This window comes from Cottoperca gobio, chromosome 5, assembly GCF_900634415.1.
Source record: "Cottoperca gobio chromosome 5, fCotGob3.1, whole genome shotgun sequence".
Classification (NCBI taxonomy): domain Eukaryota; kingdom Metazoa; phylum Chordata; class Actinopteri; order Perciformes; family Bovichtidae; genus Cottoperca; species Cottoperca gobio.
This window is the reverse complement of record NC_041359.1, coordinates 10,638,674-10,652,612: the sequence shown is the minus strand read 5'-3', so window position 1 is coordinate 10,652,612 and position 13,939 is coordinate 10,638,674. Positions and strand designations below refer to the sequence as shown.

The 13,939-nt window shown below is 42.9% G+C and overlaps 1 protein-coding gene across 4 annotated transcripts in view; it reads left to right on the top strand.

The window, feature by feature from the left end:
• The window catches only part of plxna1b (plexin A1b), a 185,371-nt gene that overhangs the window by 143,157 nt on the left and 28,275 nt on the right, over window positions 1–13,939 (top strand). For 3 of the 4 annotated variants that reach the window (XM_029430967.1, XM_029430969.1, XM_029430968.1), the window contains 4 exons: window positions 4,091–4,242; window positions 7,421–7,544; window positions 7,661–7,797; window positions 10,732–10,899. In XM_029430967.1, the coding sequence (XP_029286827.1) occupies window positions 4,091–4,242; window positions 7,421–7,544; window positions 7,661–7,797; window positions 10,732–10,899 (581 nt within the window). Of the gene's footprint in view, window positions 1–4,090; window positions 4,243–7,420; window positions 7,545–7,660; window positions 8,405–10,731; window positions 10,900–13,939 lie in introns of those variants that run through there. The other variant, XM_029430970.1, reaches the window with a different exon arrangement.

Sequence of the window (13,939 nt, the reverse complement as noted above, 5' to 3'; positions counted from 1 at the left end):
CATCCACCACACAAACTGAATAATACTTCACTTCTTACTATCCGTTTGGTCAAATCCCTCTTTCTCCGTTTGATGCAGCTTATTTATACATTTATTTTTTGCTCTATTCAGGCGGCTTTGTTCATTTTTTGCAGCATGCTAGCTTTCGTGTGGCCATTAGCTATCGGAGTAGCCGCTAATTTCATTTGGACCGGAGAATGTGTGTGTTCGACCGGGAAGGAAACCACTGGAGAGCGAGTGTGACCGCACACACAACATACAGACACATATTATACACACAGCTATCCAGAGCTTTCAGAGCAGCAAGCGTTGAACCCATTTGGTGTCATTTCCAAGTGTGCTATTGCCCATTTGACGTTGTTCAATAGTGTGCAGTTGGGTACTGTTCCAGTAATGACTCTGGCACCTAAGCACTGTTTTCCAAACACAGCAATTGATGTTCTGTGCTGTAAATGATTGGTTTTAGACCAAGAATTTGGCTGTTAGGCTGTTAAAGTGCTATTTTATTGTGCTGCATTTTTCTCCTCTGCACTGACATTGTGCACTAAGATTAATTAGGTCTTCTTTCAGAACAAGCAAACGCACTGATTGTGTGTGTGTGTGTGTGTGTGTGTGTGTGTGTGTGTGTGTGTGTGTGTGTGAGTGAGAACACACTTGCACCAACAAAACACACTCCGGCTCCCACAGGCAAACACACACTCTCTGAGAAGCCTACATTCAGATGTAAAACGTTTAACATTAGAGATAAAAAATAAGCTACAACTTACAATACGTGGCTTATATGATATCCTCAAAATCATCGACACACACACACATACACTGTCTGGCGCTGTCTCCCAGGGAAGTGCAGCAGTGTCCTAGTACTGGCCTTGGATGCTGCCCGGCCCTCCATCATCCATCATCTCCTGCCTGCCATCTCCTAAGGGACAGGAAGAGCATTACAGCTAGCCCTTAGAAACCAATTAAAACAACACAGGCCATGCCAGTGTGTGTGTATCTGTGGGGGTGTGTATTTTTAGTTTTTAAGCATGTGGCACACTTCTGTGCTCCATGGTTCTGTGCTTTATTGTGATCTTTTGTATATGAGAAAGTGTTTTTTGTGTTCTGAAATCTATCTGATATTGCGTGGACTAGTGTCGCTGTGCGTGTCTTTGTCCACTTTCACAGCTTGTGTACTTGCAAAAGGCCAATAATTTCTCCCTCACGTATTGTTAGGCTGCAATATTGGCCTTTGCCAGACTTCTTTGTCTCTCTCTACCTCTCTATTTTCTTCATTGTCATCTTCGATTCTTTCATCCGTTTTCTTCTCTTCCTTTCCTTTATCAACCCTTCGATCCTTTTCGCTTTCCTTTCCTTCTTCCCCTTCCCTTTCCATCATCCTTCATCTATCTTGTCCTTCTATCATCTTCCCCTCTCCTTCTGTCGACCCGCATCGAGAGCGATGTCTTTCTCTTTAGAGCCCTTTATTGACCGGACCGCTGGGATTTGCCGGTGATGTTTTAGAGATGTTACAGCATTGAGAGAAATAACAGCACTTGTCAGTGCTGAGTAAATGCTTGCACTCATTATTAATAAAGTTAATATTACAACTGTATGTCGTCTAATTTGTTGTCTAAATTGAGATTGTTTAATTTTGTAATGCTGTTACCATCTAAACATCCTCTCACAGTTCAGCTACAGTAATATAATTGGCCCCAGTGTGATTTTGACTTCGGTCACAATTAGTTCTCTATGATTGTGAGGATTTACATCTTCAATCATATTAGTTTTCCCTCGTACAAATGTAAACATTTAGTTGCAAAGCCTCATATTATCCCTGCCATTATCACTTCATTACCTCCATTGGTTTGTTTGAGACTTTTAGTTTTTGAGAGTCACATCACAGATAAACTTCAGAAACCTTACGCCATGCTCATATCATCTTTTTCTGTGTCCCCTGCTTCCCCCATCCTCCTCCTCCTCTTCCTATAACTAGCAGATGCTATCTGTGCACTGCCGCTCAGCTGGCCACAATAGGCCTCACACAAAGCCTCCGACACAACGGGACAAGTCGGAGACGAAAAGAAAAAAAGGGAATTTGAATGGGTGTTGAGCGCAGGGATGGCAAAAGAGAATAGAGCGAGTGTTTAGGCTGGTGGCTTTTATCAAAAAGGCTTTTTGTTTGTGTTGTTTAGTTGTGGTTGTAACAACTTGTGTGTGTGTTTTGATAAGCCAGTGCTTATAGAGAAAGAGAGATTTGAAGATTCTGACTGGTGCACTACTGTGTGCCACTCACTCTTTTGTCTCCAGCTAAAATATATGCATTCAGGCACATTGACAAAGAGACAGAGAGTGGATTAAAAAGACACAAGTCTGGAGAGGAAGAGGGAAAGGGCGAGGGGGAAAAGGAACGATGTTCATCAGAAGCCTAGCTGGTGTAAGATGGAAAACACTCCTTAATTATATTACTGTGGCATTTCAGTTCTGGCCTGCATGACACTGGGCTTTGTTCCCATTGTGTGTTTCTGTTAGTGGTGTCCTGAACACCTGTGGCTTTTACTAGCCTGCCACCTTTCCTATAATGATGTTGGACTGGGGATAATTGTCAGGTACCAGGTGGAGAAGTGAAGTTGTAGAGAGAGTGGATCTAATATGAGACAGTAGATACACTTAAAGGAATAGTTTGATATTTTTAGATAAGAAGATTGATATCTTAATCGCTTATGTCTGAACAGTAAATATTAAGCACATATGCTTGTATGCTAATCATCTGCTTGTGGTAACTTCATATTTACTGTACAGACATGAGAATGGTAGCAAACTCCTCGCAGCAAGAAAGCTAATAAACGTATTTCCTTTAACAAGTTTTGGCACCAGTGCACTCTTTATTCTTGTTATAACCTGTTTCACACCCATAGGGTGATGTCATCTTTTTTTAAGTTGAAACGGGAAAATGAATTACGCTAAAGTTCCAGTCACACCATTATTTATAACATATTATTTAACCAACATGAATTAATTTCACTGGAATTGCTGCTACCGCTGGATTTGTCAACAGAGGCCAAGTCAATTTACACAGTCTCTTTGGCGTAGAGTTCCCCTTTGGCCAACTGTGACAACAGATTCTGCAACAGAACACAAATTACCTTTGCTTTTCAACTTTCTGGTGTGGCCAGAGCTGCTGTTAGCTTTAGCACTGGCCAACAAATATACAAATAAATGGTTCACCAGCGATTTAAAAATATGTCTCTAGTATCTGGCACTTAGCCCCCTCTCTTGTGTGTTTGTCCATTTCTCTGTGTGCTGTCTATCCACTCTTACTGTATTATTTACTCAAAAGAGACAATGATATGTGGATTCATGTTTGTATAGTTTACTTGGGGCTTTGGACGTAGAGGGGAAATGTCTGACTGATGTGAACTTAATCAGTGATCATCCATTTTATCCTTCCTTTATGGCAAGCCAGGTCAAAGTGTGACCTTACCCCCTCTCCACATCATCCAACCACCGGCATCTCATCCCATTCACCCTCCTCCCACCCTGCTGCGACAAATGACCCCACCCCGCCCACGCCAGGTTCTAATCCAATTAGCTTTAGCCCTAATTACGCTAGTAATGACTGATTACCAAAGGGGCCATAGTCTGCGTGCTGGGCTGGATGAATAGGACCGTGATTAGCAACTGGGCTAGCCTCGGGTAGCCATTAGCAACTCTGCACACCTTTCACAGACCTCTAGGGGAAATATGGGGAGCAGAGGTCGCTGTCCGCAGTAATTGTGTTCAGTAGATTAATCGTCACAAGGTCAAATGAGAGATGTAAGTGAAGGCTTGATGGGTGGGTCCGGGTTAAGTGTGTGAGCTGGCAGGTTGGGAATGTTTGCCTTGAGTTGAGGCGGAGTTAATGGATCCAAGGTCATTTTTCATCGCACTTAATGAGGTAGCAAGTATCTGATTCATTGAGAATGGGAGATGGCCATAATGACTTAAGTAAACCGTCTTTCATTCTGACACACAATATATTTTCTATGATTTACTGCTTTGGGTAAAAATCGATGGTCCCGTACGTTGTTCTTGCTAACATATGTTCTCTCTAATGTGTCCTTCCAACCAGTTGTTTCCGGAGACGGGTCCCAGGCAAGGAGGAACAATGCTGACCATCATGGGGGAAAACCTGGGTCTGCAGTTCAAAGACATCCAGAGTGGAGTCCGCATCGGCAAGGTGGCCTGCAACCCTCAGGAGGACCAATACATCAGCGCTGAGCAGTACGTTGACACTATCTCCGTCTTCATCTCTTCACTCCCACCCCTCACTCTCGGCTCCTTGTTTCTGAGACACTCTACTCCCATGCTTGTCTTTGTCCAATATTGATGTGACACTGAGTGCTTAGCACAACAGTCTCTCAGACCTCTGTTTCAGGAAAAACTCCACAGGTTAAACACTACTTTCCTCTTTCAAACAAAACCAATTCATTGCAAGCATTCCTGCCGTGTTCGGTATACTGCCAGTCCACAAGTGCAGTCCATGTAAATCTGACAGTAGCTGAGTTCACGCGCAACCTTTTATATCACTAATCATGAAAATAATTGCTCAATCAGAAATATATTACCTTCGGAATTAATTTAGCCCCTTCTGAGAGAAATGTAATGACATTTGATGTGGGTGGTACATATCCTCTAAAAACTCCACAGATGAAAGCTTGTCATGTGAACGCTCTGATTGTATTATGTTTACTGCTTTCCGGGAAATTCTGAATCACGGCGATTGCCGCGGTTGGAACTTAACTCCCATTTAATAACTGAACTAGTACATTCTGAGAAAAGTATTATTTTATTCTATATAATAGAAGTAGGAAGTAGAGGGGAAGAGAGAGAGAGAAGAGAAAAGAGAGAAGAGAGAGAGAGTCAGAAGAGAGAGAGCAGAGAGAGAGAGAGAGGAGAGTGGAGGAGAGAGAGAGATAGAGAGATAGAGCGCGAGAGAGCGGGAGATCGCGAGGGAGCGAGCGCTCGCGCGAGGCGAGAGAGAGGAGGAGCCAGATGAGCAACGCACTCGACGTCTCTCTCTTAGTCTCTAACTCACTCTTCTCTCCTCTCTCTCTCTCCTCCTCTCTTCTCTCTCTCTCTCTCTCTCTCTCTCTCCTCTCTCTCTCTCTCTCTCCTCTCTCTCTCTCATTCTAGGTTCAGTCCACTGGACATGACTAAACTCTCTGTTTTACAGGTCGCCTCATTGCAATACATGGGAAATCAATAATTGGATTTAATTCAGAATGGGGAATAAAAGACTCTTAACAGCTAGTGTGACGCAGGCACTGCACTATTATAGCTAGCCAGAAAGAAGTGGGCCTTCAGTGAAACTACTAGATGAGTCACACTTTTTATTTCATGTTAAACTCGTGCAGAAGCAGAGAAAATACAATTCAGGGCAAGGAAAAAATTGGGGACGCTCGTAACAGCTGGAGGTGTCCTAAATATTCTATTTCCAACTATGTAGCTGTCATTTGTACACAAATGCTCCATTTGCTGAGTTTTGCAGCACAGTCCCAGCAGATTTAGCTTTCTTTACCCACCTCACTGAAAAGAAAAATGTGACTTTGATGATGTGACAGCCACGACAACAGAATTCTCTGCAGCTCTCAACAGCGATGACGGGTGTAGGAATATCGTAGTGACATGTCAGCCTTGATTTATAATTTACAACCTTTTATCTCGTTGTAGTCACACAGAACAGCCCATTGTTACACTTTCCGTGTAGCCGCAGAGTAATATCAGGTGGTCCTGTGTTGTATCTTATTCTTTACCACATGTTCATTTTGTCCCAGCTATCACATCCAAAACCACCAAGGTGTCGACGTTTAACCCTGTCAAGCCTATAACGCTGCATTGGCCTGTTGCCATAGCACCCGCAGTAGGAGGAGGGTGCGGCTGGCAGTGCGGCAGTCATGCTAATTAAAAGTGATGTTAGCCATACGGTGGCATTAGTGGCCCTGTTGCTCTCGTCATTTCCGTGACCCTATCAGATCTGCAGCAAAGGAGACAGGACAGGGTTACGGGACTGACGGCCCGGGTCAAAGGTCAGCTGGTTGGAGAGAGGGGAGAGAAGGAGGTGCACTGACTGTTGGGCAAAATGTAGACACATTTTTCTCTCGCTCTGGCTGTCTCTTTCTCTCTGCCAGCACTTGTTCTTCATAAAACCTGCGCACCTTCCCTGTTTTTGTGATTGGAGTGAAATTGAATTGCAAGAAAATGCAGCACTTCTTGCCCCTTTTAGTATTAGTAGGCTTGTCATTCACCTCAGTCATTAAATATTCAATAGATTCCACATTGAGAAAAGTCAATTATTGCCATCAGTGAGGAGAAACAGAACCTGGTGTAACCTTTTTATTGCCTTATTAGTAGATTTTGTTTGACAATTTGGCATGTGTTTAATTTTTAACCATCACATTCCACCTCAGGTATTGGATTGAGGGAGGTATAGTTCATACTGTTGTCACAACCGCACCATGAACTTTGCGTCTTTCTACCCATGTAACAGCTCAATGTAGCCACCTGTCATCCGTGCAGTAATGAGGCGAGTGAAGCTGCAGTTTCTAACTGAGAGCTGTCCAGCATTTTAATCATGTCATAGTGAGAGACCTGGGAATAAATGAAAAGGAAAATAAAATAAAAACAATGGAAACACACGGCATCGGAATGTGAAATTCAATGTCACCGCAGTTGCCATGACCACCTGCAGGGAGGATGGACGCAAGAGAGTTAATAACTCATCTTAGGGAGGGAGGGAATCTGAGGAGATGTGTAGGATATGAGCTCGTTCAATTAATCAGCCTCTCCCACTTTAACCTTCTCTCTCTCTTACTCTCTCTCTCTTTCTTTCTCCCTCTCTCCTCTGCACTATCGCCCTTTCTCTCTGTCTCATTCCTTCGCTGTGGCTAATTAACAGCCAAGTGTGTCTCCAGTGTGTGAAACATGAAGTAAGTGTGTGTGTGTGTGTGTGCGCGTGTGTGTTTTCGCCCTGTGGGCTACACAGCCACTCCTTCCCTCATTCAATCATTTCTCCAGTGGATTTTCATTTGGCCAGCCAGCACCCAGGGGGGCCAAATGCGAGGCTTATGGTTCTCCAGTACGCACTAATGCAGACGCAGACACACACATGAACACACACACACAAAACTCCGCCCTGTCTTAGCACGGCAGATTTCCCAATGTCTTTTGTTATTTTTATGAATGAGGCTTCAGAAACAGTTTATTCTGAACCATTGTTGTTCATCTGTTCTGCACTGTTTCCCCCTCTGTCTCTCCTTCACTTGGTCTTTGTTCGACCAAGCGTCTTGCTTCCCTCTCATTATTTAGCAAACACGCAAAAGAAAACCTTGACATACACACATTTGTTTTGGTTTGCAGTGGCAATGGCACTCATCTCTCCTCTGGTTTTCCCTTTTTTCAGGATTGTGTGCCGGCTGAATGATGCAACAGGTTACAGGGTGCAGGAGGCTCAGGTAGAAGTGTGTGTTAGAGACTGCATTCACCCCGACTACAAAGCGATCTCCACCAAAGCCTTCACCTTTGTGGTGAGTGTGTGTGTGTGTGTCGTAAGAGCGTTGCTGGACAGCATTACAGCTAAAACAAAGCTTTTCTGGATGTTTTTGATACTGTATTTGACATCTCTGCCTGTGTCCCTCTTTAGTCTCCATACTTCACCCGAGTCATTCCTTCCACTGGGCCGCTGTCTGGAGGAACAAGGATCACCATTGAAGGCAGTAATCTCAATGCAGGCAGTGCTGTATCTGTGAAGATCGGACTTCACCCCTGCCGCTTCGAGAAGTGAGCCATTCCAAATGACCTTAAACATTGTCGGTTTGTTTTGTTAGCTCATCGTCGATAACACTCTAAGTGTTATAGGTGATTTGAAACATTTATACAATTATTTAAATTAGCTGTAAAATTCTTAAATATAATACTGGTTCACACTAACGTCGTGTGATGGTTATAGTCCTACTTATTATATAAATCTATGATCATATAAATGTTGAGGACTAGTAAGGAATAAATAGTGAGAGGTGCCACATTAAAGGCCTGCTGTCTGTCGAGGTGTTTATGGAGGCTGATTTCACTGGGAAAATTAACAGTTTAAACTTCCATTTTGCTGTTCTGGAGGCTCGGACTGTGTTCATCGACTCTCTAACTGTGGAGAACAATGTGGAGAGCAATGCTGCGTTACTGTTTCAAGGCTTGCAATTAATTGTAGCTGATTTCCATACTGAAAAATGTTTCTTTTTTGATTATGTTCTTTTTGGATTATGCTCCAATTACAAGTCATAATAATTTCCCTACACATATACCTGTGCTCTCTGCCATCTTTTCCTGTTCTTCCGTTTTTTTGATAAATATATTTTTTCCCTGTTTTAATAAAAATCACCTTTTTTTCCTGGTTGCTGCCTTTTAAATTTCAGAAGGTCTGAAAAATGCTGCTGGCAAGAGGATGACCTGCAGTACTGTAATTCACAGCAATTGTGAGAATGATAGTGTAGCCTTTCTCTGGGAAGCTGATATCATTGTTCAGTTTTGCTGTGAATGATTTAAGTGCATGGCCCACATTTTGTCAGAGATATGACTATAATTTAGAAGGAATGATATGGTGTTTCTGGTAATTGGTAACTCACATTTTTCCTGCTTTGAACTCATTTTTGAAATAACCCCCCCCCCTCCATTTAAAAAATAAAATAAAACGTTTTAGTAGAATAATCTGCCACCGTTGTCTTCCGTCGTCGCTCACTCTGCAAGAGATTGTGCCAGGATTTCAAGAAGAGGAGACAAAGATCCAATTTGATCTGACTAATTCCTCGAGCCAGGAACTGTATTCTTTCTTTCTTCCTGGCAAAGTGACAGTGAACTAAGATCTGGACTACATCCACTCATGTATGGTGTCTGGCAGGTTGCAGAGAAAAGAAACCTCGCAGAAAAGATTGTTAGTGAACTAAAACAAGCATCTATGTACTGAAAGGAATTTCCAGGCAGGTAAATATTGCTCACAGTGAGAACACATTTACATTCCTCTTATACATTTGTCCATTGTAGCTGAGGCACTAGTCCAGAGTTTTTCTTGTTTCTCTTTTCAGAGCAAGGTCTCTATAACACTGGTGTTTTTATTATCGTGGTTTCCTTCTCTCAGGCAACAAGTGACAGGTTAAACTAATGAGCTTGGACCTATCAAGTTCTTTTTATATCATATCAAAAGAAAAAGTAAAGGCCAATTTAAAGCTCTGTAGCCCATCCCGAGAAAGGTGAACATAATAGTCCTGGCCTTTCATTCACTGAGCAGCAATAACCTTTATGGCTAAAGTAATGAACTGGTTGAGTCCATCTCTATAATGTGTCTTTGTATTCAGTGGGGCCTCCGCTTTAATCAAAACCTATTTACCCCGAGTCACTCATCCTCTTATCTTCCTCCACAACCCCATTTCTTTCTTTCTCTTTTCTTTCTTTTTTTGAATTCCCTCTTGGCTTTCTTTTGTGTGGCCGCAACCTTGTCAAAAATACGTACGTGGCACCACAGGCGCCCTCGGTGGCGACAGTGTTGTGAAAATGGTTGCCATGGAAACGCAGCACTAGTGGAATGTGAAAAACCAGTTTGTTTGTTTTATACCGTTCTTCATTTTCTTTTCTATCTTCACCCACTCTTCAGTCTACTCTCAGTCTGAGGACGCTGTGGAAATTGCTTCCTGCGAGAAAGCAGCGATGTGTCCGACAAAAAGACGGCCAATTCCTTGCAATTCCCTTTTTTTTTTGCTTTCTTTCACCATTTTTCGCTCAGCATCCAAACCCGACTACACCCCACCGCAAGCAGCCGGGATATAGCCTCCAAAATAGGTTTTCACTCTCTCCATCACCTTCCGTCTTTCTGTGGATTTCACTTTCACAGCAGATAATAGGGGAGGATTTGTGTACCGATCAGCTTGTTCTACTCATGTTCAGAATTCCCATCATGCCTGCACAATGCACACACACCCATTTACTGACACCTGCAGTGCACTGTAGGTTGTTAGCAGACGACGAGAGACACAAAACACATACTTACCCGATGTTAATCTTCTACCTGCTCACTTCATACATATATATATGCAAATTCAGTCATAGCGCCTGCTCGACACACTGATTACGCACATGCAGTATCACAGGTAGCCACCCTCCCGCCGCTCGGCCAGCAGTGTGTCCCCCTGACAGTGGGAGGGGACGGTGGAAGAGCCACTGGAGTGGAGCACAAAGTTTCTGGCAGTGGCACAAAGTTTCCCAGCAGGTCACAGCTGGCTGCCTGTCTGCTTGGGAGGGAGTTACATCACACAGAGAGACGACCAGCCTGATCTGCCACTTCAGATCTATCAGCCAGAGAAAGCGCAGGAGAGAGAGAGAGAGAGAGAGAGAGAGAGAGAGAGCTCTGTGATTCGGGCTGATGAAACCACGGCTGGACGGACTGAAAGATGTCGGCCTTGTGCACGCCTTTTTGTTACATCTGATAAATAATTTAGGAGTTATTTAAGGGATGAAGTAGGATTTTTGTTTTTCCTGTGCGCTCGCCTGTGTGTCTGTCTCACAGCCTGTCAGCCAGTCAGCTCCCAAATACTCAAAATAATTTTGAAGATCTTCTGGTATCAGTCCTGAGAGCACACAGTCCACTTGAGAGACCATCTGTAACATGTTTGTATGTAACATCTCCTTTTGTCTTTCCCTCCTGTCCTCCCTTACACCCTTCATCTTTAGACGGAGCAACAAGGAGATAGTGTGTGTGACCCCGTCGGGACAAGTCCCAGGCAACACCCCGGTCATGGTGGACATCAACTCTGCTGAGCTGAGGAACCCAGAGGTCAAGTTCAACTACTCAGACGATCCCACCATCCTCAAGATCGAGCCGGACTGGAGTATCGCCAGGTGAGGACACAATCCTTTCCCTCAGCTTGTCTGGGTGCAGCAAAGATGAATCTTTTTGTATGAATGTGGAGGATCTTCTGTGTTGCGTAGAAGCTTACAGCTATCTCAATACCATGACTGCATGATTGATTCATTTCCGATATTGCATACATCGTGCATGTCAACCCTGAAAGTGATTCACACTGAATAATTCAGAGGAAAGGTTAGAAAACTGAGCAATATTGCCATAAATTGGTGTAATGTTAAAGTTCTGCTGGCTAACTCCATCTGCTATCTTTGTATAATGTCATATGATTATTTCATTATCTAAAATCCACATCAACACAGTGTTTGATCTATAATTCTGCTTGATGCACATCTACAGTATAGAACAGATACAAATGCATCAATACATTATTAATCCCTGTTTGTGGTTGTGCTATACATTAATGCATTTTTTCAAGGAGCATAGCCGACTAAACTGAAATATGAACTCTGTAAAATGTGATGAATGTATTATTCTGCTCGCATACTCCCCGGCTGGGTCTCGAAGAAAAAACTATCTAAACATACTTCTCCATTTTCACTCTGGTTTGCTTTTCAAAGGCATATTATTTATTCTGTTTATCATTATGTTTCAAAAGTAAATCTTTGAGAGCAGGAACAGCAGTAAAGTAGGCTCCTGAAGCAGTGCACTGCTACAGTTGATGAGCTGCAGCAGAGATGTATCTGTAAATATTACTTGACTTATTGAAATGAGACTGCATAGCCACAGGAAGAGTTCCTGTGCAAACACAAGCTGTGTTGTGGAGGAAAGAAAAAAAAAAAGCTTGGAGCTTCCAAGTGCTAATGGGCTCACTAGCATGACCTAGAAACTCCTTAGCTCAGAAATGAAGCCAGCACATACACACCAACATAAACACATTCTCACCTCTCATTTACTTCAAAAGTATAGTTCTAGCAACATGTCATACGCTGTTTACTGACATTGTTTAACGGTACTTTTTGTCTATTGCATTTACTTAAAATTCTTAAATACAAGCTAGTATTCAAATAATGGACAAATCCGAAAAAAGCCAGAGATGGAGTCCATATGAAAATTAAAGGCTGAACAAACAAACAAACTAAATTACTTGCAAAAGTTTCATATCACAGTCATAAGTTGCTCTGAGATGCTCTATAACAGAAACACTGTTCCCCTTCAGTTCAACATAAGGTTGTTTCTAAAAAAGCTGTACAAATCCTGCAGATATTTCATATTAAAAGCCTATCAGGGGAAATGGGGGTCATATATGTTTCGTATTTAAAGCAACCCTGTGGCTTGTATAGGGTATATTCCAGTTATTTGGGAGTATCGCCTCTTAGGACAGCCCACATTATATTTTTCCACCAGATTCTTTGTCTGTTCAGACAGTGTAACAATCCACTTCTGCATCATCTTATGGGGTTGAGGTGAAAATGGAAGCTGCGTTTTAAACTCTGCAGGGAGAGAAAGTCCCTCATCATGCAAAAGAGGTGTGAGTTTACGTGAAGTCTCATTTGGAATGGGATGAATTGAGGCAAGAGGGAAATGAGAATGAAAGTGTTGGTTCCAACCTTGGGGGAAAATAACCTCGGCACTCGGCTCATGTTCGGTGTTTTGATCAGCGCTCCCAGAGGAGGAGGTGGACGGTTCTCCAGGCCAATCTCGCTTTTTATTTACCAAGCTATTTTGTCGCTGTGTCCCTTTTGGTGACCCTTTTGCCGGGGTAAACCGCGCTGAGCCTCCCTTTGTCCAAAACACATAATCTGACATGACTCAGGGGTTCTCAGGCCAACAACGCAGACACTCAACCTTGCTTACACAGTGTAGTACAGTACACCATTATAGTGTACACTGTATATGTCTGCAAAAGATTGTTATCCTCTCACATACAGTTAGGGCCATAAATATTTGGACATTGACACAATGTTCATCATTTTGGCTCTGTACACGACCACAATGGACTTGAAATAAAACAATATGTGCTTTAAGTGCAGACTTTCAGCTATAATTTGAGGGCATTTACATCCAAATCAGATGAATGGTGGAGGAACTACAACACATTTTATACGTGGTATCCCCTTTTTAAGGGACCAAAAGTAATTGGACAAAGTAACATAATCATAAATTAAATTGTCACTTTTAATATTTGGTTGCAAATCCTTTGCAGTCAATGACAGCCTGAAGTCTGGAACCCATAGACATCAGCAGACGCTGGGTTTGGTCCCTGGTGATGCTCTGCCAGGCCTCTACTGCAGCTGTCTTCACTTCCTGTTTGTTCTTTGGGCAGTTTCCCTTCAGTTTTGTCTTCAGCAAGTGAAATGCATGCTCAATTGGATTCAGGTCAGGTGACTGACTTGGCCATTGCAGAACATTCCACTTCTTTGCCTTAACAATCTCTTTGGTTGCTTTCGCAGGGTGCTTTGGGTCATTGTCCATCTGCACTGTGAAGCGCCGTCCAATGAGTTCTGAAGCATTTGGCTGAATATGAGCAGATAATATTACCCGAAAAACTTTAGAGTTCATCCTGCTGCAGCAGTCACATCATCAATAAATACAAGGGAACCAGTTCCATTGGCAGGCATACATGCCCACGCCATAACACTACCACCACCATGCTTCGCTGATGAGGTGGTGTGCTTTGGATCGTGAGCAGTTCCTTCCCTTCTCCATACTCTTCTCTTCTCATCACTCTGGGTTAGGGTTCATCTGTCCATTGGATGTTGATCCAGAACTTTACAGGCTTTTTTAGATGCGTTTTAGTAAACTCTAATCTGCTCTTCCTGTTTTTGAGGCTCACCAATGGTCTACATGGTGTGGTGAACCCTCTGTATTTACTCTGGTGAAGACTTCTCTTGATTGTTGACTTTGACGCAGATACACCTACCTCCTGGAGAGAGTTCTTGATCTGGCCAACTGTTGTGAAGGGCTTTTTCTTCACCAGGAGAAGAATTATTCTGTCATCCACCACAGTCTTCCATGGTCTTCAAGATGTTTTGGTGTTGCTGAGCTCACCAGTGCGTTCTTTCTTTTTAAGAA